Below are 27,472 nucleotides of genomic sequence, written 5' to 3'. Positions count from 1 at the left end.
TAGTTTCATAAGTCCGAGCTGAATTTTGACGTGTTTTGTTTCTTTCCTATCGTTGACATAACGGAGCCTAAACTCTGCCAAACCTGCTGACACTCGCCATAGTAGTGCATATACGCGGCATGATTTTCGCTTGACAACGCATAACCAATGTCTTCAAGGTCTTGTTCCCTTATGATAGAAGTTAAAATCACGGCAATTTTATCGCAAGCACTTGGCAACTTACATTTATCCTTTTGAAAGAAAACACAACTAAAATCGCCCCGTAAAATGACATGCCTTTCCCAATTCAAGTACTGCTGAACTTCAAAAAAGACTCCCGCTCCCATGCCACGTTCGGAGCGTACACGTATATTTCCCTCCAAGGCATCTCTAAAAATATAAAATAACAGAGTACAATTCTGCCATCCTCAGATAACGCAACCACTTTAACTGCAAAAATGCTGTTGCGTAAAAAGCTGCCAGACCTCCCCGCCGCGTGACATACAAACACGGTATATCTGGGGCGGTAAACGCTAACCATTTGCTCCGCGTGTTCATCAACCGCGATTTTTTTTTTTTGAACGGCGAATAAGTCAATATTATTTCCAACAAGAACACTGTTAACTTATAACCAATGTCTTCAAGGTCTTGTTCCCTTAGGATAGAAGTTAAAATCACGGCAATTTTATCGCAAGCACTGGGCAACTTAGATTTATCCTTTTCAAAGAAAACGCAACTAATATCACCCAGTAAAATGACATGCCTTTCACAATTCAAGTACTGCTGAACTTCAAAAAAGACTCCCGCTCCCATGCCACGTTCGGAGCGTGGCATGGGAGCAACCATGCAACCACTTTAACTGCAAAAATGCTGTTGCGTAAAAAGCTGCCAGACCTCCCCGCCTCGTGACATACAATCACGGTATATCTGGGGCGGTAAACGCTAACCATTTGCTCCGTGGACTAAGCGAGCCTTCTAGGCTCGCTTAATCCACGCGCGTTCAACGTCGCTACACAAAGACCACTCAAAAGGTTAGCTGCATTTGAAAAAAAGAGAATCTCAACCAATTACCACACATCGTCCGCCTCACATCTGCTTCGTTGACTCGACGCTCTAGTCAGGCGGACCATGGTTTTCTGGGCTTCAAAGCACAACGTCGACGGCTAACGCACATCCTTCCCACAAACCCCAGTCCGCACACCTCAACAGCGCTTTTGCTCTCCTAGGAACGCCTCCGCTAATGCGTAGGCGTCCGGTTCGTAGTGCGGCGTTTGGCTGGAACGCCGGGCTTGCGTTTGAACGCCTGTCGGCGTCCCTGTGCACTCTTCGGTGGAGGGTCGTCGCTACATGTCTCTTGATCCTTTTCCTCGTGCTCATCCGCATATTCGTGAAGCCTCTTAGCAGGCGCACTACTTAACGTGGTGTCGTCACTTTTGCTGAGGTGCAAGTTTCCATGGCCTCTTTTACCTCGATCTCTATCGAGCTATTTGGTTCTGCCTTGTCATCCTTGTCCTGTGTTTCCTTCTTCGTCCGTTGTCGTTTGCGCGGTTGCATAAGGCATTCTAATAATGCATTCCAACATCCAGCGGGTCTTCCCAGCCATCCAATGACTTGGCTTTATCAGCATGCGTTGCCTTCTTCAGGGGCCTTAACACTGAGGACTGGGCACATTTTCCTTCACCTGCGGCTTGCACTGCGTCTACCACGTCCATCAGGTGATCCGTGACATCTTCCCTCAATGTGGGGCCTGTCACTGTGACTTATGTTCTGACGTACTTTGTCTCGTCGTGGCCGTAACGACGACATAGCCCACACCGTTGTACACGGCATTCACGTTGTATGTGCCCAATGCCAAGGCATCGGAGGCAGAGGGGAGCGTTGCCTGGGTCATGCACGAGCACATATTCTGCTACTCACACCTGGTGGGGCAAGTCCTTAGTAGTGACACCCACCTTCAGCTTCAATGTGACAGAACGGGTGGTCGACCCTCTGTCAACGCATCCTTGCATCCTCCACTTGTCCCTGGTGATCTAAGTCACTTTTCCAAAAGGCGACAAAGCAGTGCGAACGTCGCCATCAGGTACTCCGTGAAGAAGCCAGTAGAGCTTGATACGGACGCCTCGGTCACCCGGGTAGACGACCACACAGCGGTGGTCCTTGGCATCAAAAGCGCCTGCAGCGAGAATCTTTTTTCCGCCTTCGTCCTTGAATGTCACCACCCATAGATGGTTCATTTGATCTGAACTCAACGCAACCACTTCTGGCACGACAGCCAGTCGTGTAAGAGCGCCTCGAAAATGTTCCACTCTTTAATGCCTCGCCTTAACTTTACCATGTAAAAAATCTATGCGCAGAACAGACACACCTGTCGGCAGTGATGGCAAAGTTAGTTGGTAGTCCTGGCCTGGTTTCTCATTTGACCTGGTACAGCTGCCTTGTCGGGCAGCTTAAGTCCGCTCCTTGGGAGCTCGTGCTACGCACCACCTTTCACCAAGGACGCATGAAAGCAACTCCGACGCCACGGCGGCTCCACGGTTCTGGCTGACTAAAGGTGTGCCTAGTGCACGCGTCATTGCCCATGTCAGGTCGCAGCCAATGGGGAGGAGGTGGCGCCACGTCATGAGCGCGTAACATGAACGCGTTCATGGCGTTCCGAGGTCTACAAACGGTGTAATGCTTTTGCATTCCTACACGAAAGCAGTCTCAAGCGTCTTGTGGCGAATCTTCATTACTGTTGTTTTATTTATTTATTTACAAATACTGCTGTCTTAGATTTGAGACATAGCAGGAGTGGGTAAGTACATCAAGGCAACATACAATCAACATGTCACATATAAACGAACTTCGTCTACAAAATGCTTATGAGACAATTCTCGGAGATGAGTATGTAGGTTATTCCACAATTCAATGGTAAATGGCAAGAAAGAAAATTTGAGGCCATCTAAGTGAGCTCGAAAGAAAACAATAGTCAAAGGATTGGCTCTCCGTGTCCCCATTTTAGTTATATTTCCTTGCATTTTGTTTTGTTTTATGCATGCGTGCCGAGAAGCTGACAAATGTCACAGGTACGTCGACAATGACAGAGGCATGTACAATTTTGTGCAACGTAATAATTCTTTCACACGTGCGCCTGCGTGCCAACGACTCAAGTGATAGCAGGCCAGCATGTAGAGAAGGGGAGAAATTGCGATCGTATCGATTACAAATAAATCTAGCAGCTTTCTTCTGCACAGCCTCAAGCTTTTATACATCAGATACGCAGTGAGGTGAGCAGATAACAGATGCATATTCTAGTGTGGGCCTCACGAGAGATTTGTAAGCTGCTAATTTGCATTCGTTGGTTGCTGTTTTCAGTGTTCTTTTTAAATATCCAAGTCGCTTTAGCGCCCTGGAACAAAGGAAGTTGACGTGTTTGAGCCATTTTAAGTTGGAAGAAAAAGTTACACCAAGATATTTGAACTCGGTGACGTAAGTCAAAATCTTCTTATTATTACTATAGGCAAATAAGGCGAATTGTTCTTTCTAATAATTGCAGTTTTCACTTTTAGTTATATTTCCTGCATTTTGTTTTGTTTTATGCATGCGTGAGCCAGCACTCAGATTTTAGGATTGTTCCTGGGCACGGTAAATAAAGATATAATTCGATGGTTGATTATTATAATCCTTTCCAATGTGACTTCAGCTCCCGATGACTTCACGTCAGCAGCGTGCTCCGACAAATGACTTCGCAAATGCCCTTTTCAGCAGTAAAACGTGTATCATAGCCAAGCAAATATCTTTAAAAGAGTTTCCTTTCGGAAAAGAAAGGCAAGGAGCATAAACAGGGCTACTTATACGAAGTCATGACACATCACGGGACGTAATATATACTTGAGGAAAAAAGTGCCGTACTATTTACGCGAATAAACACAGCATGGCCGAGAATGTGGGATTGAAGGTTTCAGTCAAGGTAATCTTATTCAAAAGAGGAACAAGCATATTGTGCCTGTCACTAATATAACAAGAATGAAACTAACTTTTTTGGTCTTCGTTTTCTTCGGGAGGGTGGCGGGGGGGGGGGGGGGGTGTTAATGTGAATTCCTTCTTAACACAGAACGTACACAGACGACCAAGCGATGTTCAAGAGAGTTTTGTTTGATTTGCGTTAAATTCCACTAGCCGGTGATAAAATTTCCCAAAGAGCGAAGAGAAAGAGAATTAGAACGTGCTCGTCCGTTCAGTCGCGCGCACTGCCCACCGCGTGCCATTTCACGTTCTTGATTCCCCGGGCCATTGGAGCTACCGGTGGTGCTGCTGCCGCAAGTTCGAGAAACGTTACCCGCTGAAGCTGTCGTTGGCCCGTCGAGCTCACATAGGTGCGTACCTTGCTCGTAAGGCATTTACTTTACCGAAGTTTACAGCTTGGAGGAAATGACGGGCGCGTAATTTTTCTAAAGCAACTTTGAAGAAGCATTAGTATACATTCGCCCTAACACTTTCACTACTCGGGTTGCACGAAATGTTCGCTTTCCTTTAGATATTATTCTGTAAATCTTAAAACAAGCACAAACCGCACTATCTGTTCTAATAGGAGAGAGAGAGAAATGTTAATGGCTTGAAAAGCGGCGAGGTCGGGCGAAAAGGTCTGCCGGAGGAGTACCTTAGGTGCGCTACTCTACACTGGGGCAATATGAACTAAAGAGGGAGAGCGAAAAGGTTGCGGGTAAATATATGTGCCGTGGTGGTAAAATAAGGCGATGAGTTCAGTGCGCGAAGTCGGCCACGCAGTGTCTACAGCTTTCGAACACTGAGTTAAAGATTGGTTAAGCGTGTCCTTGCGAAAAGCTTCACAGGTATCGATAGCGCTCTGACCGCGTCAAGTCGATGTCTTTCCTTGTATACTAGGACAATGGGCAGAATATGGGCACATAAACACTGGTGTACATTGATTGTCAATACAAACATCAACTGTGCGCTTTTCTTTCCCTAACCACGCTTGTAGAATGCTTTATTTATCCAGACATATTTTGGTATTTTTAATGTTATTGACATTTAGCCGGCACGCTTGATATAGGTGAAAAATCTGCCTAAACTATATACGGCCCAGGCATGGGAACCTCCTATAAACACAACGCAGATTATTCTTTTTTTGTGGTTCCTGGGAGTCCTAGGTATGCCATGTAGCCTCCTCCTCCGGCGCAATCTGTTGACATTCTGTCCCTTTACTCACCGCGAGTAATTATTCCTCCTCATTTTATTTCATTCATAATTTTATGAAGTGTCCACCAGTGGCCTGTAATCTGCTCCCTCAGTTCTTGATATTAGGATTTTTTTGTTACTACAGCACTCCGATCGAAACATATTGCCCTTGGTTCACAGACCATATATATATATATATACATATATATATATATATATATATATATATATATATATATATATATATATATATATATTATTTATTTATTTATTTGTTTATTTATTTATTTGTATTAAGTGTTTGTTTTTCGTACATGTGCATCACTATGATCCGGGTTCACGGCTGCATAGATGCATAGCCTTGTCAGGCACCTTATGCCTTTTGGCAGGTCACTAAAGACTACTTTCCTTCTACATTGTTTTGTATAAAAAAATAAAAAGGACGAAGGAAACATTCCCTTTATGGTAATAATAACCAACCACAACTACCAGTTTGCGGGTCCTTACTTTATGGTCCATATAATGAGGACACCTTCTTCCTTGCAGTACGCCCAGTGCCAGCCTTCCCATTTTGAAGTACAAAGTCCTAAAGTTTGCGTTAGTCTCTTCTAATCGACGAAATGACTACTGACGAAGGAAGCATTCTTGCCAAGTCCGTTCAGACACCGACGAACGGCTCCGCAATCCTGACGAAGCAGACCGGTTCGGTGAAATCGAGGAAGTCCGCAACCCCCAAAATTGAGAAAAGTGCCTCCCACCTCGAGCTCGCCTCAGACCGAGAGCCGGCACCCAAGGCCACCAGTCAGGGCGCGCGCCCCTTGAAGCCTGCAACCATAGTGCCTCCGTCTGCGGACGCCGTGGCCAGTGGCTTGACTAGCGGTCCCAAGGAAACCACGGGTGTCGGAGACAAGTCAAAGGCGCAGTGTAAGTTGTAAGTTATGGTGCTATTTTAGGCCACTATACTGCTGCCCTCGTTTACAGACGGGTTGGGGCTCTAATTAGGCGCCGGCTTACAGTCATGCGCTGTCCTCGACAGGCGCTTGTGTTGAGAACGGCAGTCAAGCTAGCTTGTTTCTTACGTCACGCAGTGAGAGACAGATTCATTTGCCTTTCTGCATTGGGACGTATGTCATAGAACGGGCATGTGTCCGGTTGTTGCCCTCCGTGTCCCGCCTGCTGAGCTGTACACTTCAAAAATGTCCTCTCTCTAGTTCTCGTGGCGGCCGGAGCACTGCCCGGAACCATTGTATTAAACATGCAAGTGCTCATCCAAAGCATATCGCAATAATTTATATCCGACTATAGTGGGCCCTCCCAGCAATGCTAAAGTCAAGGATGCACACACAACGCTCGACCTATCCAAATGTGATAAGAACTCATGGGATGTACCTATTGTGATGACAGCCTTCTTTCGGCTACTGTTGAATAGATAAGAACGGCAGAGCAGTGGCGGGAAGCGTAGAAATGTAAAAAGTGCAGGAGAATATGGCTAATCTAGACGCTCTTTTTTGTTATTGTTTGACGTCCTGCAGTCGACGAAAAAGACCAGCGAGGGTATGACAAGGCGCCAGCAGGTCCTGGTGCAATCGCTGGCGTGCTAATAGGCTTGTTCTGTTCACTCGTCGGATTCGCCGTGCTCGCTTTCGCCATGGCCATCTCGCGACACGCGGAGGAAGTCGCTGACTGGTCAATGTCCTGCGAAACAGAGCAGTGTCACGAGGTACGTTCTGATAGGAACTCTCGCAATACATTCATTCGACAAGTTCGGCATTGATGGCTGCGTAACTAGAGGGACACAAAGGCACAAAGGACGAAATTAAGTGATCCTAATTAGTGTATGACTGCTATGTATAGTAACAGTCGTATGGATTTTAGCGGGAACAAGGGCTGAACGAGCAGGACGAGAACACAGACACCAGACCGGCGAAGGAGCCATGGTGAAACTTCGAAGATCACTCCATTTCGCTACCAGCTGCTGCGCATTTTATGAGACTATTTTGTTCCAGTAAGAGATTACGTGTCCCCATTTGACGTTGAGAGCATGTTCATTTGTCCAGGATTGTATTACGAGAATCCTTCTGTGCTTCTTCTTACTGCACAGACGCATTGTAACTAAACATTTTGAGCAATGTGTAAGGTTGCAATGAAATTAGCAGATGGCACTCGAGCTTCTTGAACACCTCCTTGTAGCCTTACGGCCAATATTTCGCAGAGAATGCAATCTTAGAAAACCTTGGAACTTCTAGAATGTAGAGCTCATTGTATGAGAGTTTCAGAAATGTTCACGTGCGTAATTGCAAAAAAAAAGCCCTATCACATCTTCTCAAAGACATCAACAAACGTTGGCGTCAGGGCACACAGACGTGATTAAGAAACACAAAAGGGGAAGATATTAGGAGTCCCTTATTTCAGAGCCAAATTGGTTCCCATGGACGGCCCTGGCGCCAGCTTTGATCTATCCACTGCCCCTTGAATGTCCCAAGGGTATTGCGCCGTCCACTTTATTTATTTATTTATTTATTTATTTATTTATTTATTTATTTATTTATTTATTTATTTATTTATTTATTTATGTACTCTTAATCGCCCGAATTAACGTTCTACAGAGGGGAGGGACAAGAACAAATATATGTGTTAGTGGTGGTCTTGAAATACTTGGAGTTACAAATGGCGGTGACGGAAGCAAGGATTTCAGCTTTCCGAGGATTTAGGTATAGATAGCTCTTAGTTAATTCTTGTGCGACAAAGAAGTACACCTATTTTTAGGATACGTACGGTGGAAGATGGAGCAACTTTTCTCTAAATATCTGATCGAAATAAGATATTCTGTGATCGAGAAGCAGTCGAGAACACTTTCCGCGCCTATCTAGGTCTATTAGGTCAAGCGTTAGTTTCCCTTATGAAGCACTAGAATTACGCCTATATTTAGACTAAACCGCGTGCCGCGATTCTGAACGGACTCTTAAAGGTTTGTTAGCATAATCCCAGCTACTCTCCTGAGGTCTCCGTTTACCGGTATTATTTCTTTCAAGCTAAATGACGTCACTGCTATACATATGTGTACTGCCGCGAATCTTGGTAAAGCCACGTACGTTATAATGAAATGCTTGTAAGGCCTTTGCATGCAGGCGTGTGCTGCGTGAATCAACGCCAAACCAAGGGAATGGCAGGTGCATGTCTCCTACGGCGACGCCCAAATCTCAGCAAAAAATTGGCGTCGCCATCTGTCACCGCGCTACCTTATTCGCCGTGTTTTGCCGGAGCGGTTGCACATGGCGCCACCAATGTGTTGCAATGACATAGCGAGCTATCCCTGTGTGACCATAGACTAGGCCTTCGTCAATCGATATTGAGAACCAATTTCAAGACGTCCACGCAGATAACACCACAACTTCGCTGCCGGGGGAAGATAAAGTGTTGCGAAAATCTACAAGACAAGAGTAGCAATGTGTGCTTGTTGGCATGACATCTTGATCTGAGATTTTTTTAGCGCGAATGAGACAGGACGCAAGAAGACACAAAGGACACAAATATAGCTCCATGTGGGTCCTGTGTGCTTACTTGTGTTCAGTCTCACTCGCGCTAAAAACAAAAAAAAAATCGGATCAAGATCTACAAGACCATCCACTTCCTGTAAGGAGATAAACTCGTTCGAAACGGCCACATGTTCGGCCACTTGCTGGCCAGGTGCCGCCATGTCAAGTTTGACAAAATTTACTTTGTATCCGTGAAAGAGAAGTCTGCGGGAGATCTCGACAAAAACCGCTACCGTGGTAAAAATGTTCATAGCTGCGCTGGGCTTTTCCGTACCGGCTTCAAAGAAATGGACTTGTCACTGTTAGAAATAATAGCGAATGAATGGTACTGTCTGTGGCAGAGGCATTCCTTTGCCCAGTGTTGAGTAGAGCGAAGGTGTTCTGAGGTGTCTCTGGAAGTATTGTAAGGTGCCCCAAAGCAATATTTTCCGATGGTTCACTCACACGAAAAGAACGACAACTTTTCGGATACATGGCGCAAACATGTTCTATATGAATTTTTCTCTTTGATGTAAAAGAGCGTCGGTAGCATGTTGTATGCGGACGGTGCTGGACAGTTTGAGTGGTGTTACAGTGCACTACCTATTATACATAGTTTGCACGTCTGTCACCTATGCTGTACGCAGGCGCTCAAGCTGCTCGACACGTCGGGGAACTTGACAGTGGACCCATGTCACAACTTCTATGACTACGTTTGCTACCGATGGACGCAGAACGGCAGTTTCATGGAAGACATCATGACGGATTTTTATTCCCTCCTGGACAGCATCATCATGCCAGGCGAACAACCTTACCCGGACGCCTACGGATCGCACATTTTCTTCCACACATACAGGCAAGCATGTGCTATGTGGATACTGTCAGACACTAATTAACTTCTACGCACATAAGATTAAGAAACTAGGGCTTACTAGAAAGAGTGGATTACTAACTAGTGCCCTAGTATTCAGAACGCTTTGAGGGGACTGAAACTTGCAGAATTTCGTCTTATGCATACACTTTGCTCATTAAAAGATCTAATTTAGTTCATTCCAAGTTACTCTTTTGTGATAATAACTTTTACATAAGAAAAGACGCTCACTTGGAACGCATGTGAGTGGTACCTTAAGTCCTCTGCTACCCATCAATGTATAATCTACTATAGATTTTCCCGACGATTCAAATGAGCAAGTCATTGAATGACACAATCACCATTAACAAGTTATCTATAACAGAAGGAAGGACACAGCCATGTTTACTCGACCGGCTGACTTTAACGACCACTACGCACTACATAAGTTCTGCCCCAATGCAAGGAGATACATCTTCAAGGGCGAGTGAGATTCCATATAGACAGAAACTTGACGACAACTATAGGCATGGAGATAAGGGCTAATTGATAGGGGGAAACCCCGTCTTTATGTCGTAACTGGCATATTTGCAAAGTACGTGAAATGACCATAAAATATGCGTTGGCAAGACTACGTGCACACAGTCAAGATGAATAAAAATGATAAATTAAGAATCTGAATAGCAAAAGGACTCGTAATGGCTTAGGTAGCGCTTTATCGTTCTCCTGTAGTTGCTATGTAAGAACTATTCTCGTTTGTTTGCTACATGCCTTATTTGTGTGCCTTCTGTCATGACGGGATCGAGCATGAATAAGACAATGAAGTTTGTTTGAATGTCATGACACCCAAATTATTCAATTTCAGTCGAAAGCATTGACAATATTGAGGAGTTCGTGCAGACAATCCGGGGAAACCTATGTGAAGATTTTTAGCTAACACCTAATGTCACCTCATGTTACATAAGTGACTTGGTGCCTATCGCTTAAAGAATGTATAAATTTGGCCGGAGTAACTCTGCGCATAAAGGCGATGAAAGTCTTTAGCAGAGTTAGCCATATTTGATCAGGAACACAGACAGGTAAACTGCACTCTTGATAACTGCTTCCACAACGCACTCTTCCGCCATACGGGACTTGATAATGGATCGCAGAATCGCAACCTTAACGTTGCGTTAAATATATATATACTACATCTTTCATATGTATTCTGCGTGGATGTTCCCTATAAACTTCGTTTTTTTTTTTTCAGGGCTTGCACTAGCTTTATGAACAACAGTCAAGACACTGAGGCTCTGACATCCGTTCTTCCACGTTTACAAAAGCACGCCAGCAGCCTGCACAACCTATCTCAGCGTGACCTGATTACGGCCATAGCGACAATGTCGGCAGTGAACGGCATCGACGTCCTCTTTGGCGTCGGGCTAGAATTATACGAGAAAAGCACGTACCCTGCCCTTTCGAGCGGACGCTCAATTAGAAAAGCATTCGAAGGCCTTCCCAATTTTGAAGGTCACCTGGAGGAGGCTCTCTCAAAGATGGCTACGAACGCGCCCGCGAAAAACTTGATTGGTGACATCCTGAAAATCGACGACGTCGTGAACGCTGCCTTTGAAAACGACTCTGACACGAGGCTGCTTAACATGAGCACGATCACCGAGGCAGCTCGAGTATTGGGGCAAGCAGATTGGTCATCTCTCTTTCAGAAGTACCTACGTGTGCCCCGTGCCGAACGGTTCCTCTGTACCGGCCATAACCAGGCAGAGAGCATCCTGAGAGCCATAGGTAGCAATACAACGAGCGAGACAGTGCGAGCCTACCTGTCATTGCAGGTAGCCGCGGAGGTGCTTGCGCTTCACTTCAAGAGTAGACTCTCGAGCGTGGACAGAACCGAGCTGGAAACTCGCGAGACATGCCTGAAGACAGCGTGTCGTGTCGCCAGTCACGCCTGCTCGTACCAAGTCAGCCGCCTTCTGGGCCTGCCCCCCATCGCCGAAGGAGACGCGCAAGCGCTGCTCGACGCGGTCGTCGACGCGTTCGCCAAGAACCAAGGCTTGGTCCCGTGGATCGACAGCCGCCGGTGGGTCACCCTGATAGCGACGTTCAGGAACACGACAGTGACCCTTCCTCATCGGCTCGTCAGACTGCTCAGTGACCGCAGCACGCCAGTCTACCCCAACATTAGCGAGTGGTCCAGTGACTTCCTGAACGAGCACCTGACCTTGATGGGGGATCACAAGGTGGCGTCCATAATTTACCCGCTGCCTGTTGGTATGAGGCTGCTGGCCGAGCGGCAAATCGAAGGTGTCTTCACTTTCAGCGAGCCGCTCAACAGTGTCGTTGTTTCGGGTGCTCTCATGAGTGCACCGGTACTGTACTCCGCCACGATGCCAAGGTGTGTTTTTCTTGCTTATCTCAATTATTGCATGCGTTACGTTGCTAAAGTTGCTAAAGTCATTTGGCAATGTATACGCATCTCTTCATTTCTGCTTGCGTCGATGTTGCATTCAATTATTTAATGCCATATAACAACCAAGGCAACTTTATTCTTTAGTGCCAGTCTGACTGCGGGGTCTATCGCTGAACCCTGTGTTAGAGGGTTTCATTTTAAGCACTTGGGATATTCATCGTATGTACTACCAGATGAAAGCATGAAAGCGTGACACATCTGTGCTATTTATTATAGTATAGTAACGCAAGACAACACAAGAGGTCGATCGTACTCATAATGAGTCACTATGCCAACTAGCCCTTTGCTAGTCCTATTTAATAAGCTGTTAAGCTGTTACACACAGTAGTCATACTTAAGTTGAACCGTTGGTACGCAATGACACTCTCACCCATTGTTACCCGAAATACATAAATTCATTAAACTATTATCGCTAGTAAGTCTGTATAAAATACGAATAAACGCTTTTTTTTTTTTGCTCTACTGTGAATATAATCCGGCAGATAGTAACTGAAGTTTAACCTAACCACAATTATCTTGCCCGTCAATGGGAATATCATCGCAAGGACAAGCAAAATTATATTGTAATTGGTAGGTATGAAAGAAGTCGCGTACCAAGTAAACTCAGTTTCCCAATGTATTATTCAGCTCCACATGTTACTGGATCTTACTGGTCTCCGATGGAGTACTCGGCGAATTAATGCGCATCCAGAATACAATTCTCAGTCGAAAGCATTGACAATATTGAGGAGCTCGTGCAGACAATCCTGGGAAACCTATGTGAAGATCTTTAGTTAACACCTAATGTCACCTTATGTTACATAAGTGACTTGGTGCCTATCGCTTAAAGAATGTATAAATTTGGCCGGAGTAACTCTGCGCATAAAAGCGATGAAAGTCTTTAGCAGAGTTAGCCATACGTGATCAGGCACAAAGACTGGTGAACTGCGCTCTTGATAATTGCTTCCACAACGCACAACGCACAAAGCAGAGGGAAATGAGAAATATCGCGTTTATGAAAACAGGGATTAATATTGAGAAAACAAACAAGGGCGTATTTCGCTCTGTGTTTACATTTCAGGTCTCATTTTGGTATATCAATTACTGCTACTATATGATTTGTACATGAAAAGGAAATAAGGCAATTCAACAAATTTGATCACTGCTGCGATTTATTGCGCAGTGAGGTTGGCTAATGGCAGTGTAGCAGTGTTGCTTGCATTCGGTAGAGCTTTGATGACTGCAACAGGCCGTACAAATTGCAAAGACCACTTTTAAACGTCGATTGTAACAAATTTCAAAAGCCTGCGCAACTAACTTGGGTGGCCATGATGACAATATTTCTGGGTATAGCAATAACCAATAGGTGAAGGACTACGTCGGTGATATGATATCTTTAAATCACAAAGCTTTATTTGCGTGATACAGAATTGCTTTTGATTTACCACAGGAGCTGCTTTAAGAAACTGAGAGAGCCTAACTCTATGTTCCTTGTGTCCCCAGAGAATTCAACTTCGGAACTATCGGTTCCCTTCTGGCCCGTGAGATCGCGCACGTCATCACTCCCGCCAGCAGTAAAGAATGGTGGGACGGGCATTCGCAAGAAGGCTTCCGAGAAGGCACCGAGTGTCTTCGCAAACTTCATAGGCAAGCTTTTATGTTCATACATTTACATATTCATTTCTGATCATTTTAACTGCTATTTTAAGGTATGACGCCAAGTTAAAAACAAAATATTTTCTAATAAAAACTAGAGGTTTTGCCTAACTAGATGTGGGATTCATTGGAGAACATTTTGCAGCAAAATTACGTTCTGGCGCTCTCTCTCATTTTTTCAAAGGATGTAGCGAAACTTGTAACATCACCCAGTGTTTGTGAAGTTGAAACTGAAAGGGCCGGACTGATCTGTAGCATAAAAATGTTCGAATTGTGTAGTATGTATCTTGCTTTCTTTTAACGTTTATACTAAGTTCAAAAGTAACATGGTTTCAAAAGCATTTTGTGAATGTTTGCACCTTTGATAAACAAACTTTAACAAGCTGGACGCACTGCATTTAAAACTTGTAGCTTACACTATCCGGGTTTGTTTCTGCGGTAAATAAATAGCAAGTTGCCTTTCTTTGTGGCGTATGCACTTTAGCTTTCTGGTTGATAGTAGTAGCTACAGTATGGCGAAGATCGGAGAGCGAAGGCGAGGGAAACGAAAGTATGTCGGGAATCAATGCACAAAAGGCAACGTGAGCGAAAGACTCGGTGATATGAGTGTTTCAGCAAGTGCGTTAAAACTTGGCAATTGATGTGGAGGGCGACTGCAGAAATCTGGGATAAAGACCTACTCTGGCAGAAAACCGTCATATATCTTGACACTCTCAAACATCGTCTTGCCCTGAATGAGTGTTTCAATAACACAAGTTGACAAATGGCAACCAACGACACACACGCGAATCTCCCGTTGCAGAATTTTGCTTGGTCTAATTGTCTCTGCTATTTCAGCAATGCCAAGAAAGGCACGCTTTATATGTTGAAGCCCTTAAGAATAGAACATAACCTCTACACTGTAAAAACTTGTCTTATAATTCACCGGCCACTTAATGTGAAGGCCTACCGCTGCTCTACTGATGCTTCAAAACAAGCTAGAAAAATATCAGATGCCCCATAGGCAAAACTACACGAAAAGAAGAATCAGAAGACACGTTACAGATTTGTTGAATTTTAGTTCGCCCAAATGTTTTTTTGTGAGCGCTGCAGGCGCTTCAGATCATTCTTTGTTTATTTTTTTTTCAGAGCCAATTTTTTGTGTTTATTTGGTACGCGAATAAACATGAATATTTTCTAACAAATAATTTTTAATAACAATTTCGACACTTAATTCTTACAGCGTTGGCTGTGCAATATACAGTATACAGTCCACCCATAGAGGTAACACGCGAGGGCGTGGCCGGCGGTCCACTGAGCGCTAACTGCTGGCGAGACTTGGAAACACGGAGCATGCGCATAAATTCATAAGGGCTGTGCGTGCCCTGCGTCGTCTGCTGCTTCTCCGCCCCAGCGCTCGACGCGCGCCTTCGAGCACTGACCATTACAGTTTCTTTTTTTTTTTTTATTCGCAGTGTGAAGCGACCGATAACAACCCTGCCTCCTGCTTGTTGAATATGCGGACATTTTATGTTTGAAAGGGCAAGCTTGGTATTCGGGCTTCAATTGCCTTGCCTGCTATGAAAAGTGGCCTCTTACTGAGAGCAGTATGAGAAAAATACGTGACTAGCTTATCGGTGAGCATTGAGACCTGGTTGCGGAAGTGACAGGCTTCGTTATCAGTTTTGCAGAATTCCACAGTTAGGGGTTGTTCCACAAGCATTATTCCTGTAAATTTCCTCAGCTGAGAGAAGCGTTTGGTGCTATATATTTTCATTGCACCAGTCTGCGTTGTTGTTTTTTTTTGCGTTTTAGAGATTATGAACGTGTGCCGACAGACGAGGTTTGAATTTGTGGCAAACTTTTCTTCTTCTTCAGGCGCGCCACTAATTTTAGACACGAGGGAATAGTGGGGTGCGGCTTAAGAGAGGAGAGAGAGGAGTTAGAAATGATAGAGTAAATCAAGTCATGGGACGTACAAATAAACCCCTGGTTCCAAAGTTACTGGTAACCCGGACTACGAATGCGGCCTTCAATGGATTCAACCCAACTCCAGACGACCTCTACTCCGCTCCTACTACCTCTACTCTCTACTAGCTACTCCCAAACTAGCCTAGGGCTAAGGGTCCAGTCAGTGTTTGCAAATGTTATGTTGCCAAAGACGGAAATAAAATCGATAAATCAGGGAATCAATGAATGAATGAATCAATCAATGATACCTTCTACGGGTGTGACAGGAGCTACAGCTACCATTACGCTACCATAGCTATGGCTCTGGCTATGGTTTCGCACATATGAACTCCTGCTTTGAGTTTTCCGCTACAGGCCATGGCCGAGATACGCGACATCCTCGTCCAGCCAACAGGAAACGCCATATACCACAATCAAATAGCCTCTTCTTTTCCGTCTCCTCCCGCCTGCGCATCGGCGTATTCAGCAGCTCCTGAACAATGAAGAACTCAGTGACCGACGTCCAACTCGGTTTCTACGTCACCTGCAACACCTTATTGGTGACTAACTTACCTGAGTTGTTTCTACAGCTGCTTCCAGTCAATGAACGCATGGCTCTCGTCACAGCTCAGCATAAGCCCTTGTCGGAACTCGTCGAACTGGCCGACGATATAATGGACATCGCTCCAGCAGTCATAAGTGCTGTCCTTACCTCTCCACTGCCGGAACTGGATTCCCTTCGGGAAACAGTAAAAGAGATCGCGTCTAGAGTCGCCGACTTGCGTCAGAAATTGTGCAACGCTCGCAACTTAAACGACCGACTCTATACAACTCATCAGGCTCTCTCGTCGCCTTCTATGCAACGGCCGTTTCAACAACTTGCGCACAGTTTTTGGTCACAGGCCCTGTGCTAATACCACCGACGTTTTTACGCCGCGGCTCGTCCATGGGTGTCACCCTGTTCCTGGCACGCGGGAAACGCTCAGGCCGGTTGTCAGTAAGAGCGGCGAGCGATCATGGCCATACGTCAAGCCGCCATTTTCATATAAACGACAGAACCACAGGACTGCGTTTGTTGGTAGACACTGGTGCGGCGGTAAGCATAATTCCTGCGTCCAAAGCTGACCGACGTCTTCGCGCAAAGTCAACTCACCTGCAAGCTATAAACTGTCATAGCAGTACGGTCTCGATCCCTCGATACCTTCGATCTCGCTCTTAAGAGAAGGTCGGCATGGCTATTTTAGATAGCAGACGTCTGCTATGCCCTCTTAGGGGTTAATTTCTTCAACCAGTTTGATCCGCTCGTGGACATAAGCCGCTATCGCCTGGTGGATAACACCACAGGTCTGTCAGTCAACGGTTTTCTGTCACATGCTACTGCTCTCAATCCTGTCTTTATCAAACTGCCTACATCACCGTATGCAGCTCTGCTGAACGACTTTCCGGATATTACTACACAGTCTCCGATAGATAAAACCCCTAAACACACTGTTACCCAGTGTATTGTTACCACAGGCCCGCCATTACTATGATCGGCCAGCGCAGGTAGCGACCTTCTAGCTTCCTCTGCCCCGCTGCGACGAATTGCTTCGTGAAGCCAACAATGCGCCCCTTCGGGCAGCCCAACAGCGCCAGTGAGGCTAGACAGGTTTGGCGGATCGAGTATTGTTAGCTGGTTCGCTGTCACCTTCACGGACCAATTGGAGCAAGCAAGCTTCAGGAAAAGGCTGTTCTTCGGCGTTCCCCCACAGACTCCGGTAATCGTCACGGTCATTTGACAGACGTGGCGGGTAGCTCGGAGTCAGCTCAGGAACGAAGACATGCCAGCTTGAGTCAAGCATCACAACCCCGGTCTACGAGGCCCCACTCCGTTCAGCGTGTCCAGTGAAACAAAAGTGTGGGAGTGAGTGTGTGAACCCTCGCTCTCAAAGGCAGCTCCTTCGAAGACTGTGGACGTTCCGATTGGACGAAGGTTGGACGGTAGGGAGGACATAAGGGGTTTTAAACACCCGTTTTTGACTGCTGGGTGTGCTTCGTTTTCAGTCATGCTAGACTGATCAAACGTAACGTTCTCCACCCTTCATGTAGATACTGCAAATAAATCCTGTATTCCTCGTCCTCCATGAGGACAAGTTCCTCCCTTGAACAACGTCGTTAGCGTGTATGAGTAGGATGACGGCACGGGCCAGCTACCACTTATTACACTCTTACAACTGGCTGGTAGCGGTGAGACGGACTTTGCGTCGTGGTGTTGTGTGTGCGGTGAGTGCTTCGTTTTTGCTTCTACTCTCAAGGTTTCATTTTGTGGTTATTCAGTTTAGAATAGTAGGGAAGCTGGAGTTTTGATTGTTAGCTAGGTTGTGTTTACCTATTGATGTTTAGCGAGTAGGACCAAGGCAGTAAAACATCAATCATGGATTTGAGAACACTTCTTAGAGACGAATTGTTGCTTGTCGGTGAGGAACTGGGTTTATAAGTACATAAGGAAATGAAAAAAATCGGAAATATTAAAGCTGATTTCCGAACAGGCCGGTGAGGAGGACATGGGAATTGGGCTAGAACTTTTTAGGAAAAGCGAGAAATGGGATAGAGAGAGAGAACATGACAGAGAGGAACGCTAGTTCAGAAAACGCAACTTAACCTTGAAAGTAAACGTTTCCAGTTGTGTCGAGCGAGTGAAGGGGCTCTTGAACAACCAAGTGAGCCATAATAATAAACAGACTGTTAAAGCCATTTGAGGTCGGGAACGACATAGGGTTGTTCCTAGCGTTATGGTGGATGCGTCTTCGGAAGCCGTGGGAGCCGCTCTTCATCAGTGGATTAATGGTGCATGGGCCCCCATCTCCTTCTTTTCCCGCAAGTTAAGCTGCACTGAACGCCGATACAGTACATTCGGACAGGAGATCCTCGCGGCCGACGTCTCAGTGAAGCATTTCTGGTACTTCGTCGTGTGGCTAGGTCTGGCCCCATATACCTTGTGTCACAAAAATGTTATGAATAAATTTTCTCCTCCGCGTTTACTTTCATGTGTTGTTCTACGCACACTTTATTTCATTGCACGCACGTGTTGGGGTAACAGAATAATTTTCATAAAACTGCATGTCTAATTGATATCGCAATTATCCGAACTATGGAGCTTCTGTGGACGTTGCTTCAACGAGCAAGAACCAAGTCGAGTTAAAATTGGCGAAAGAATGCAGCAAAAAATAAGACATTTTTTTCTGCTTGCTGATTACCCAGTGAGCAGCAGGCAGAGTTGTGCCCAGATAGATCGCACCGAGGGATTCTCCAGCGCTTGCCGAGTGCAGGGTAGAAGTAGCAGACTAAGCGGGGCACGCACCACTCTTGCGGCTCTATGCGGACGCTCCGCGTTTACAAATCTAACCGTCAGATTGCGCTAGGCATGCCGTCGGCCAGGCGCTCACGTGTTCCCGCTAAGAGTGGACCGTACTGTACCTCCGAAAGTAAAAGTGCCTTATTTGATATGGTTCCATGCTAAAGGAAGGTATACCTATCAGAATAGCAATAACAGATATATTGGTTATATCATCAGTACGCTCTCAGGATTTCACAGATGTTGCTACTTTTGGTTCATTGCAGAGAACAACGTGTACTCACATGATCGTACGGGCTTATTTAATGCCTGTCATATGGCATATCTTCTAGGGATATGACAGGCACAAAATGTTTTGTTGTGACGAGGTAAATTTAACGAGTGCTGGTGTGATGCCCACATTTGTTACCAATTTATTAAATAACAAATAATCAAATTTTACATGTTATATAACACTCCAATTTGTTTAGAAGAAAAACGTTTTACAAGACAGGGTAATAATTTGTATTGTTACTCTTCAACTAAAGCACTTTTTTTTAACCTGGTGTCATACCTTAAGCAACTTATGCCCTTGTTCCACTTTTGAATGAATATGATTAACTGTCGTGCTACTACTCGCACGCATATATATATATATATATATATAATCTGTGTGTGTGTGTGTGTGTGTGTGTGTGTGTGTGTGTGTGTGTGTGTGTGTGTGTGTGTGTGTTTGTGTGTGTGTGTGTGTGTGTGTGTGTGCGTGTGTGCGTGTGTGCGTGTGTGTGTGTGTGTGTGTGTGCGCGTGCGTGCGTGCGTGCGTGCGTGCGCGCGTGCGTGCGTGCGTGCGTGCGTGCGTGCGTGTACAGGTTGTCCCACATAAGCAAATGTTTTAAAACTTAACGCTCGGCCAGCAGCATGCATTTGCACCGTCTTGCGATGAGAGCCGCATGCCCAAATACCTACACCAGGCATAATGCCCTGTCGCGGGCCCGTCTCGCTGCAGCCGACCTTGTTCATCCATCACACTCTTGATAGCAGCACAATAACACTAGACAATCGCCCCGTCACGTGGTACTTTTTTCATATTTCGCGGGCTTTCTTTGGAACGCAGAAAAAAGGACCACGTGAGATACATCATGTTGGAAACAATTTATTGAGAGGTTTCTAAATGTGCAATACAACTTTGCGTCTCACACTTGGGGTCTGCAGCCAATACTTAAAAAAATCTGATTAATTAAACGACTAATTCGTTAGTTAAGGGGAAATTAGTAAATAGCCTGAGTAACTCAAGGCCAGTGCCAACATTATGCATACTTACGGTTCGATTTGCGTCCGAAGCGCCATTCATTTTTAAAACATTGGCGCTAGTTATGTGGGACAACCTATATATATTTATATATATATATATATATATATATATATATATATATATTACGTGCGAGTAGTAGAGTAGTAGCAAGCCAGTTAATCGTATTCATTCACACGTGGAACAAGGCTTGTAACATTACTTTTGCATTCCAATATTATTAGTTTGTTTCCGGATGTCCTGGTCTGATGCAATGGTTCTGCCTGCCCTGCCACAAGCGTTAATTTCTTAGGTATGGTATATGATCTGTTAAGTAAATAAAGGTCCATGCAGGTATTATTATCATTAGTTGTAGCATTAGTAGTAGTAATAGTGGAGGCCCTTGAAGCCTCACACCCAATCTTTGTCACTAGACATATTGCGGAAACTAGTGATAAATTATTTAGACAGTTGCTTATTCAATAGTCAATATAGTATTCTATCCGACATTCAACGAAAGCTGAACGATATATTTTTGATACTATCTTACTAAAGAGAAAGACAATGAAAGTAAGGTGTGAAATCTGAGTCATCGTTATAACATTCAGCACGTTGGTGCCGTAGTTCGTTATCAAGTTTTGAAGGGGAAACTTTGCGTTCAAAAGAGAAGTTTTTCCAGAAAATTCTGCTAGCCATAAACCAATGTCGCCTTATCAGGCTGGAGGCATCGAGTAAAATTGAATATGAAAGAAAGTATGGGTACGGCATCGACGATTTTTTATGGAACATTTAAGGAGGGGCGATGGCCTTTTCGCACTCCTGGCGATTTACGTGGAAGGCCTGAACGTATAAGGAAGATTCGCACCAAGCCAGTCACGGTTCGCGCGGCCATTCTGGCCGCAGAGGAACGGTCGCACATTATTGTTTTTAATCTCGCACTCCTCGGTTGTTCAACTCTGTTTTTCAACTCGTAAGACTGCTGACCGAATCAACCGCGCGTGAAAGCAGCATGTCTGAAATCTTACTCGGCGATAACGGTGCGAAAAGAGGCGCACTGCCACTGCCGGTTTCTTGCCGGCTGCTGCCCGAGCTGCGACGCCGCGGCTGCACACTTGAACGCGTTTGTAACAAATTTTACATCCAAATGCATGACTAGAGTCCGTAAAGAACTGAAATGAAAAGCAGCTAGAGGAAAGCATGTAAACGATGGAGGACGCAAACTAATAAACCATTTACATTACGGGGTTTTACGCGCCAGAACCACGATCTGAATATGAGGTACGCTGTAGTGGGAGACACAGGCATAATTTGAACCCCGTGCACTCAATGCGAGGTACACGGGCGTTTCTGCATTTCACACCTGTCTACATGTGGGCGCCCCGGCTGGGACTTGATCAAGCGACCTCGAGCTTAGAAACGCAATGCCGAAGCCACTAAGCAACGACGGCGGGTGACTAAGTATAACTTGGCAGTGTTGATGGCGGGTATCATCGCCTGCCCTAGATGAACGCTGCGCAAGCAATGTCGTGCCTGCTCTTGTCCTATGTATTTTCTTTTTAGCTGCCGAAACCCGAAACCACGAAACTTTGTTCGTCCGAAGGAAAAGCCCGCGCAAGCGCCTGAGTGGCGCTGATCCTGAGACAATTCGAGGCGGCGGACCACAATCCACGCCGGCTGGTGTAAGCGTCGGTTGTCGCGAGCCGCTCCAATTAGTCGGCATTACAGTCTGTCACGTACTAGCGGGAGCGCACCGTTAGTGTATACGATGCCTGCCTGATCATTTTCATTAAGCCCGTTGACAGCGCACAAGCATACTGCGAGTTCGTTGTGCCCCAGAACTCGTACATGGTGTATCACATGATTGAGTGTTAGATTGATTATTTAGTTAAATAATTTGCAAACTGCGTTTAACGTCTCAAAGGAGCATTTAGCATTTCAGGGATCGTTGTGGATAGCTCTGCATTTACATTTGCAACCTGCGGTTATTTACGTGCCGCAAATTGAAAGAGCTCTGTTTCACTGTGACCCCACGACGAGGAGACCACCGCCGTAGGCAATCGAACCCAGGACCTAGTTCTCAGTGGCAATACACCACATTTACAGCACCACCACGGTGAATGGCTGTGACACTAGGGCGAATATGTTTGCGAGTGCATAGTTCATAATTGACTACCACAAACTCTCTTGCACAGCTCTTTCAACGGAAACCATTCGGGTTGGAACGTTGCCACTGCATCGAAGCTGTTCGCTTGGACCATGGCGGCGAGGACGGCGATGGATGCGCTACTCAGCGGTGCTGGAGGAATCGGCGGTCCACCTGTGCCTGGCATGCATGAGCCTCAGACGAGTGCCGATGCCATGAGGGCGTTCTTCCGGCGCTTCTGCTTGTTGTCGTGTGGTCGCGACGAGCCCCACATCTCAGCGCGCAGCCTCTGCATGATCCCGCTGATGGGGATGCCCGAGTTCGCGGGTGCCTTCCACTGCCCTCGAGGCACGGTCATGAACCCCAACGACAGCTGCGCTCTAAGATTCCCTGAGCAGCGAGATTTGGAGCGTACTAGAAAATTTTGATGTGCTTAATAAATAATTTGAACGCGAATATGATGAGTTAGTACGTAAGGCGGTCTTCGGCTGGTTCGGTCATGGCCATCGCTGTGTACATCGAATGCTGTTGTGCGTGTCCCCGCAGTTGAGTGAAATACAGGTCTAATTTTTCGAAGGAGACATTTCCTGCAAGTACATGGTACGTAGTATTTAATTTATTTTTAATATAGTATATCACCGTTATAAAGCAAGCTAATCAGATTCAGCAAATTAATTTTTTTAACCAAGCTTAAGACATTTTTAAATGAATGCTTAATTTTATTGTACACACTTCATCCAACGAAATCTGCGCATGCAGCCCACGGTGGGGCCTCGTTATTTGTTGCGTGGAAGAGTGCGAAAATGACGCAAGGTACAGTTGCAGAGCATTGAATGCCAATTTTGCTTGCCATGTCAAAATTCTTGGTTAGCCTGCAGGCTCTTCATCACTGCTGATTTCGCCGTTATTTCTCCTCCACCACGTCCTTGGTGGCCTCGACGATATCGTTCTGAATAGATCATCCCGGCGTTTAACACTAGGGAAGACGGGAGGGTGGTGTAGTTGGAAGAGGGGTCCACCACTGTCATTGCGGTGTCTGGACTCTCCTGCGATGTCCTTGCTGTAGTGTCGACCGGCGCTTCCTAAAGCGCATCACCACTGTGTTGCGGCAATGGACCGAAGTTGTAGCGCAGCTACGTGCGTTCGTTGTGAAGGAGCAAATGAGCCCTCGCGGACTTCTGTATTCTTCTTTGCACAGGCAATTCTGGTACCGTCATCTTCACTGTAAAGTCGTTCACCATACCCATGAAAGATAGGAATCCCGCATGAATATGATAATTTTTCGTTAAGCAGGTGATTTTGTTGTAGAGACGTTCCGGATGGCCGAAGACGCCGCCAGAAAGCAAGGACTGGCCGCCGTCTGAGAAAGAGAGGGACTGGGGGTTTGTGTCCCAACTCCCGGACTGGACCCCATCAAGTACACAATAAAGTTTTATCTCTCTCTTCAGTATACGCCGTTCTTTTTTGCGTGCGGTTGTATCGCAACCACTGAGAACTGGTTACCCCTATACATTATCAGGGCCTTTCTGGTATTTTCTAATGGTTAGCTTTACTCCATGACATGCCTAAGCGGTCTGCAGGGAGCAACTTCAGAAAATATTCGCTGAAAAAAAATTTCAAGGACAACATATTATGATGGAGGATGCTGAGTTGGGCTTCAACTGACGTTGTTCACGCCTGCAAAGTTAGACCTTTAACGCTCTTTGGAAGCTCCAGTTTTCCACGCGTCATTTGGTAAATATTTTTAAAAGTGTTTTATTACTAAATCTCTTACCTGCGTACCTATGTTACAGGGAAAAAGGAATGGCAGTACTTCACTTCTCGAGATCGATTTCCTCGCTGAAGTTGAAATATGAAATGCATATAAGCAATGCACGCCCTTGTCCGTTCGAGAACCTCAACACGAGAAGTAAGTATACGATGAAAACCAAAAAGGAATGCTCCAAAAACACCAGGGGCGCTACAACGTAAAGCTATTCCAACCTTCTCTATGCCAATTCAGCAGTCAGCCCTCCATGATTGGTCAAAAAATTTTCGGTCCACCCCCACTTCTCCTGTCTCTCACGCGACGTCACGAAAACCGCGAGAACGCTCCATCTGATATGATATAGGCACACTGATTATGCATTATTAGACCAAACGAAAGAAAAATAATTATTTCTGATTCGACGACTTTTTCGCCCTTAACCCTCTGCTATTGTTCAAGCATTCGAGAGCTGCGCCCACTTCGCCTGTCTGTCACGCGACGTCAGAATACCTCGAAAACTCATAGCGCCAAAGTGACGTGTACGCTTTAAAGACGCATTATTATGCAGAATAAAATTGCATTTTTTTCTGGACAGCCGGAGGCTGACCCGTTCCGAAAGGAATAGAATATAGATGCTCGCCGTTTGCTCTGGCACTAGCTACTCGGAGCGGCCGCGGAGCATGGATTTATTTGCGTATAATACACGTTTTCCCGCAGCACTATTACGTTATCGAGCCCTTTCGGCACGCGTGCGACATCACTTTGCCAACTCCTCTTTACTGAGGATCCGTTCTAGTCGCATTGTTAACGTTCCGCTGCACGGCGCTGCGATTTTCTGCCCGCCACCGCAAGCTACGTAAGGGGTAGCAGATCAATCACAGACGCCGTCACCACTCTCTTCATCCGGTTATCTACTTTCCCTGTGCTGGCTCGGCCTCATCGAAACCCTCTCCACCCTCGCCTCTTGTCAGTCAATTCGATAAGGAAATCTGCTCAATGTAGGCAATGCTATTCGCTTTAAAGCAAAAAAAAAATGACCTCCTATAAACGAGGAGCGCATTTGATTGGTTTTCTCAAACAACGCTGCGGGTTACCACTTGATGCTTGCATCGGTGGTTACGAAAATTTTACGTCAGGCGATTGGAATAAAAACAGATTGGAATAGTTATACGGTATATAGCCCCAGTACACTGACAATAATCGTTTAAGTGAGGTACAAATCAGTCGGATAAAACGTAGCTTCGCCCTTCTCCTTAAGTAATTTGTTACAGCTCGATGCACCACGGTGGTTGAGTATATATATGTCGCTGTGCTGCTCAGCATTAAGTCGTGGGTTCGATTACCGGTTGCGGCGACCACATTGCTATAGAGGAGAAATGCAATAAAATTTATGCACCACTCTTTTGGCACATGTTAATGAACACCAGCTTGACAAATTCGAGAGATTTTCGCAGTTGTATCCCTCATAGCGCATATGTTACCTTGGGACAATAAACCTCATAAATCAATCAGCCACAGTTCGTACTTTGAAATGAGGTGCCCTTTTTATTCGGAGAGCAGTTACGAGATAAAAATGGCACTCTCTCCATCCGGCTGTGCCGATGTGTTTACCTTCATTGAAATGCCACGACCATCACCGACCGTCATGCGACCTCCTTACCCGAAGTCTTAGCATAACCATATGGCGACTGAAGAAAAAAATATTTTTTCCATATTGGGCACTGGGTTCACACTCTTATCACTGTGGCAACGTGCAATTCAGAAGCTGACGTGCTTACCACACAACTGTTCTGTGACTTTCGTGCCCGGCCTGAAACTTAAGCTGTACGCAAAAGTAGTGCTCTCTCTCTGTTCCTTCTTTCTTTCAAATCAATAGCCATCTTTTGCTTTTCTCATCACTTTGCAGTTTGTATGTTTCCGGCCGTTTATGGGCAACTTGCGACACTAGATATCACTAGTTGCAAATATAAATATCTTAAATAAATATGTTTATTGGATAAACTTCGCTCATGTTTGGAAAAAGTTACACAGCAGGATCAGCTGCCCTTGCTATCCTGTAAGCTTTTGCCTAGGTTAACTAAATACATGCACTGTACCTACATATTAGTTCAACGTGGTATTCTACAGCACAGCTATTAGCCTCTAGTTGGTCGGGATTTTTCGTGCCCACGTGCGCGGTTTTGCTCACACAAAACAAAGGCCAGCTGGAAGGATATATGATTGAGTTTCCGCGTAACACAACTATGGTTTTCGTATATTCGAATTACAATCCGATATCGGCAGCTTGTGCGTAAGTCGTATTCTACGAATTTTGTGATGCATCTTACTTAGGGAAATTCTATTACATCAATAAAGCACTTGCGCTAGGCGGACGGCCTGCAAGAATTAGGATGTATGCTATGCTATGCCAACGGCTCCGCCTCCTATTCGAATAACAGTGTGAAGCTATCATATCTGCAGAGCTTGTGTGCAAGTCGTACTTTACCCATTTTACTTTGAGAAATTCCATTATTTCAATAACGCACTTGCCCTTGGCGGAGGGCCCAGATGAATGAGGATGCATGCTACACTTCAGGGCACGTGCGTGCGGCTGAGACGTACGTCGCTTCGGGTTACACAGCTTCGCTGGATATTCGCTTTCACAGGGTAGAATGGAGGCGGATTCCTTTAGTTCCAGCGAGTACAACTTTTTTGCGTTTTCTGGGTTTCCTAGGGTTTACTTCTGGGGGAGAATATAAGAGTGCAAGGTCAGGTCGAAATACCGTAGATTACACAGAAAGATTTCCGAACCCCCTACGTCCCTACCGAGCCGCGTAAATGCTGTAAAAACCCTACTGTAAGGTAATCAGCCTGCGGTTGGCAACACAGAGCTCCCCCCCCCCCCCCCCTCACCTTATGTCAAAGAAAAGCTGCACTTCATTAGCCATGCACCGCTACCGGGGATTGAGCTTATGCCGCTGCAGCAATGTTAATTGGAATCAGTGCGTCCTAACCAGTCGGCTAACGTGCAACATGCGTGCTTGAAAATTTGTCCGGGGTTCGTCGCGCCACGCAGACTCTGATAGTAGCGGCATCTGCGAATGTATTTCGGAGTCCACAACAGGCAATATAGTAGCGGTCGAAGACATGTTCACCGCTTTGCAGAGAAACTGTTTTATTGAACATGACGATGTCCGTTGTGTTCGGCTGCTGCTGCAGTAAATGTGCTCAGAGCCCGATTCTTAGAAATCACTGAGGTCTGGCGATCTTTCTATTTCCTTCTTCTGCGCGTTTCGTCGACGGACCAGATTTAAGAAAAGCTTCCAGGCCACATTTCTCGCAGTCAATCTGGAAATAAAATATTCCGGTGCTGTATTAAGTTCACTGGATCTGGTCGTTTGTTTGTATGGGTCAATGATAGCCAAACTGTTTATGCATTGTCACATCAG

General features: G+C 45.6%; 2 protein-coding genes across 6 annotated transcripts in view; one reads left to right on the top strand and one right to left on the bottom strand.

Moving 5' to 3' along the window:
- LOC126542225 (uncharacterized) overlaps positions 1 to 1,341 on the bottom strand; it is a 54,817-nt gene extending 53,476 nt beyond the window's left edge. For 4 of the 5 annotated variants that reach the window (XM_055077094.2, XM_055077090.2, XM_055077092.2 and 1 more), the window contains exon 1: positions 1,051 to 1,134. In XM_055077094.2, coding sequence (XP_054933069.1) covers positions 1,051 to 1,057 — 7 coding nt within the window. In that variant the 5' untranslated portion in view covers positions 1,058 to 1,134. Of the gene's footprint in view, positions 1 to 1,050 lie in introns of all 5 variants that reach the window. The other variant, XM_055077091.2, reaches the window with a different exon arrangement.
- A 9,196-nt stretch (positions 1,342 to 10,537) lies between these two features.
- On the top strand, positions 10,538 to 22,959 carry LOC129387782 (kell blood group glycoprotein homolog). The gene is made up of 3 exons (XM_055077355.2): positions 10,538 to 11,914; positions 13,472 to 13,615; positions 22,347 to 22,959. Exons 1-3 carry the CDS (start codon positions 10,788 to 10,790, stop codon positions 22,723 to 22,725), a joined length of 1,650 nt encoding a protein of 549 aa, XP_054933330.1. The 5' UTR covers positions 10,538 to 10,787; the 3' UTR covers positions 22,726 to 22,959.
- The last annotated feature ends 4,513 nt before the right edge of the window (positions 22,960 to 27,472 follow it).

This window comes from Dermacentor andersoni, chromosome 2 (genome assembly GCF_023375885.2).
Source record: "Dermacentor andersoni chromosome 2, qqDerAnde1_hic_scaffold, whole genome shotgun sequence".
NCBI lineage: Eukaryota > Metazoa > Arthropoda > Arachnida > Ixodida > Ixodidae > Dermacentor > Dermacentor andersoni.
The sequence above is the reverse complement of the archived record's forward strand: the minus strand, read 5'-3'. Positions and strand labels throughout refer to the sequence as shown.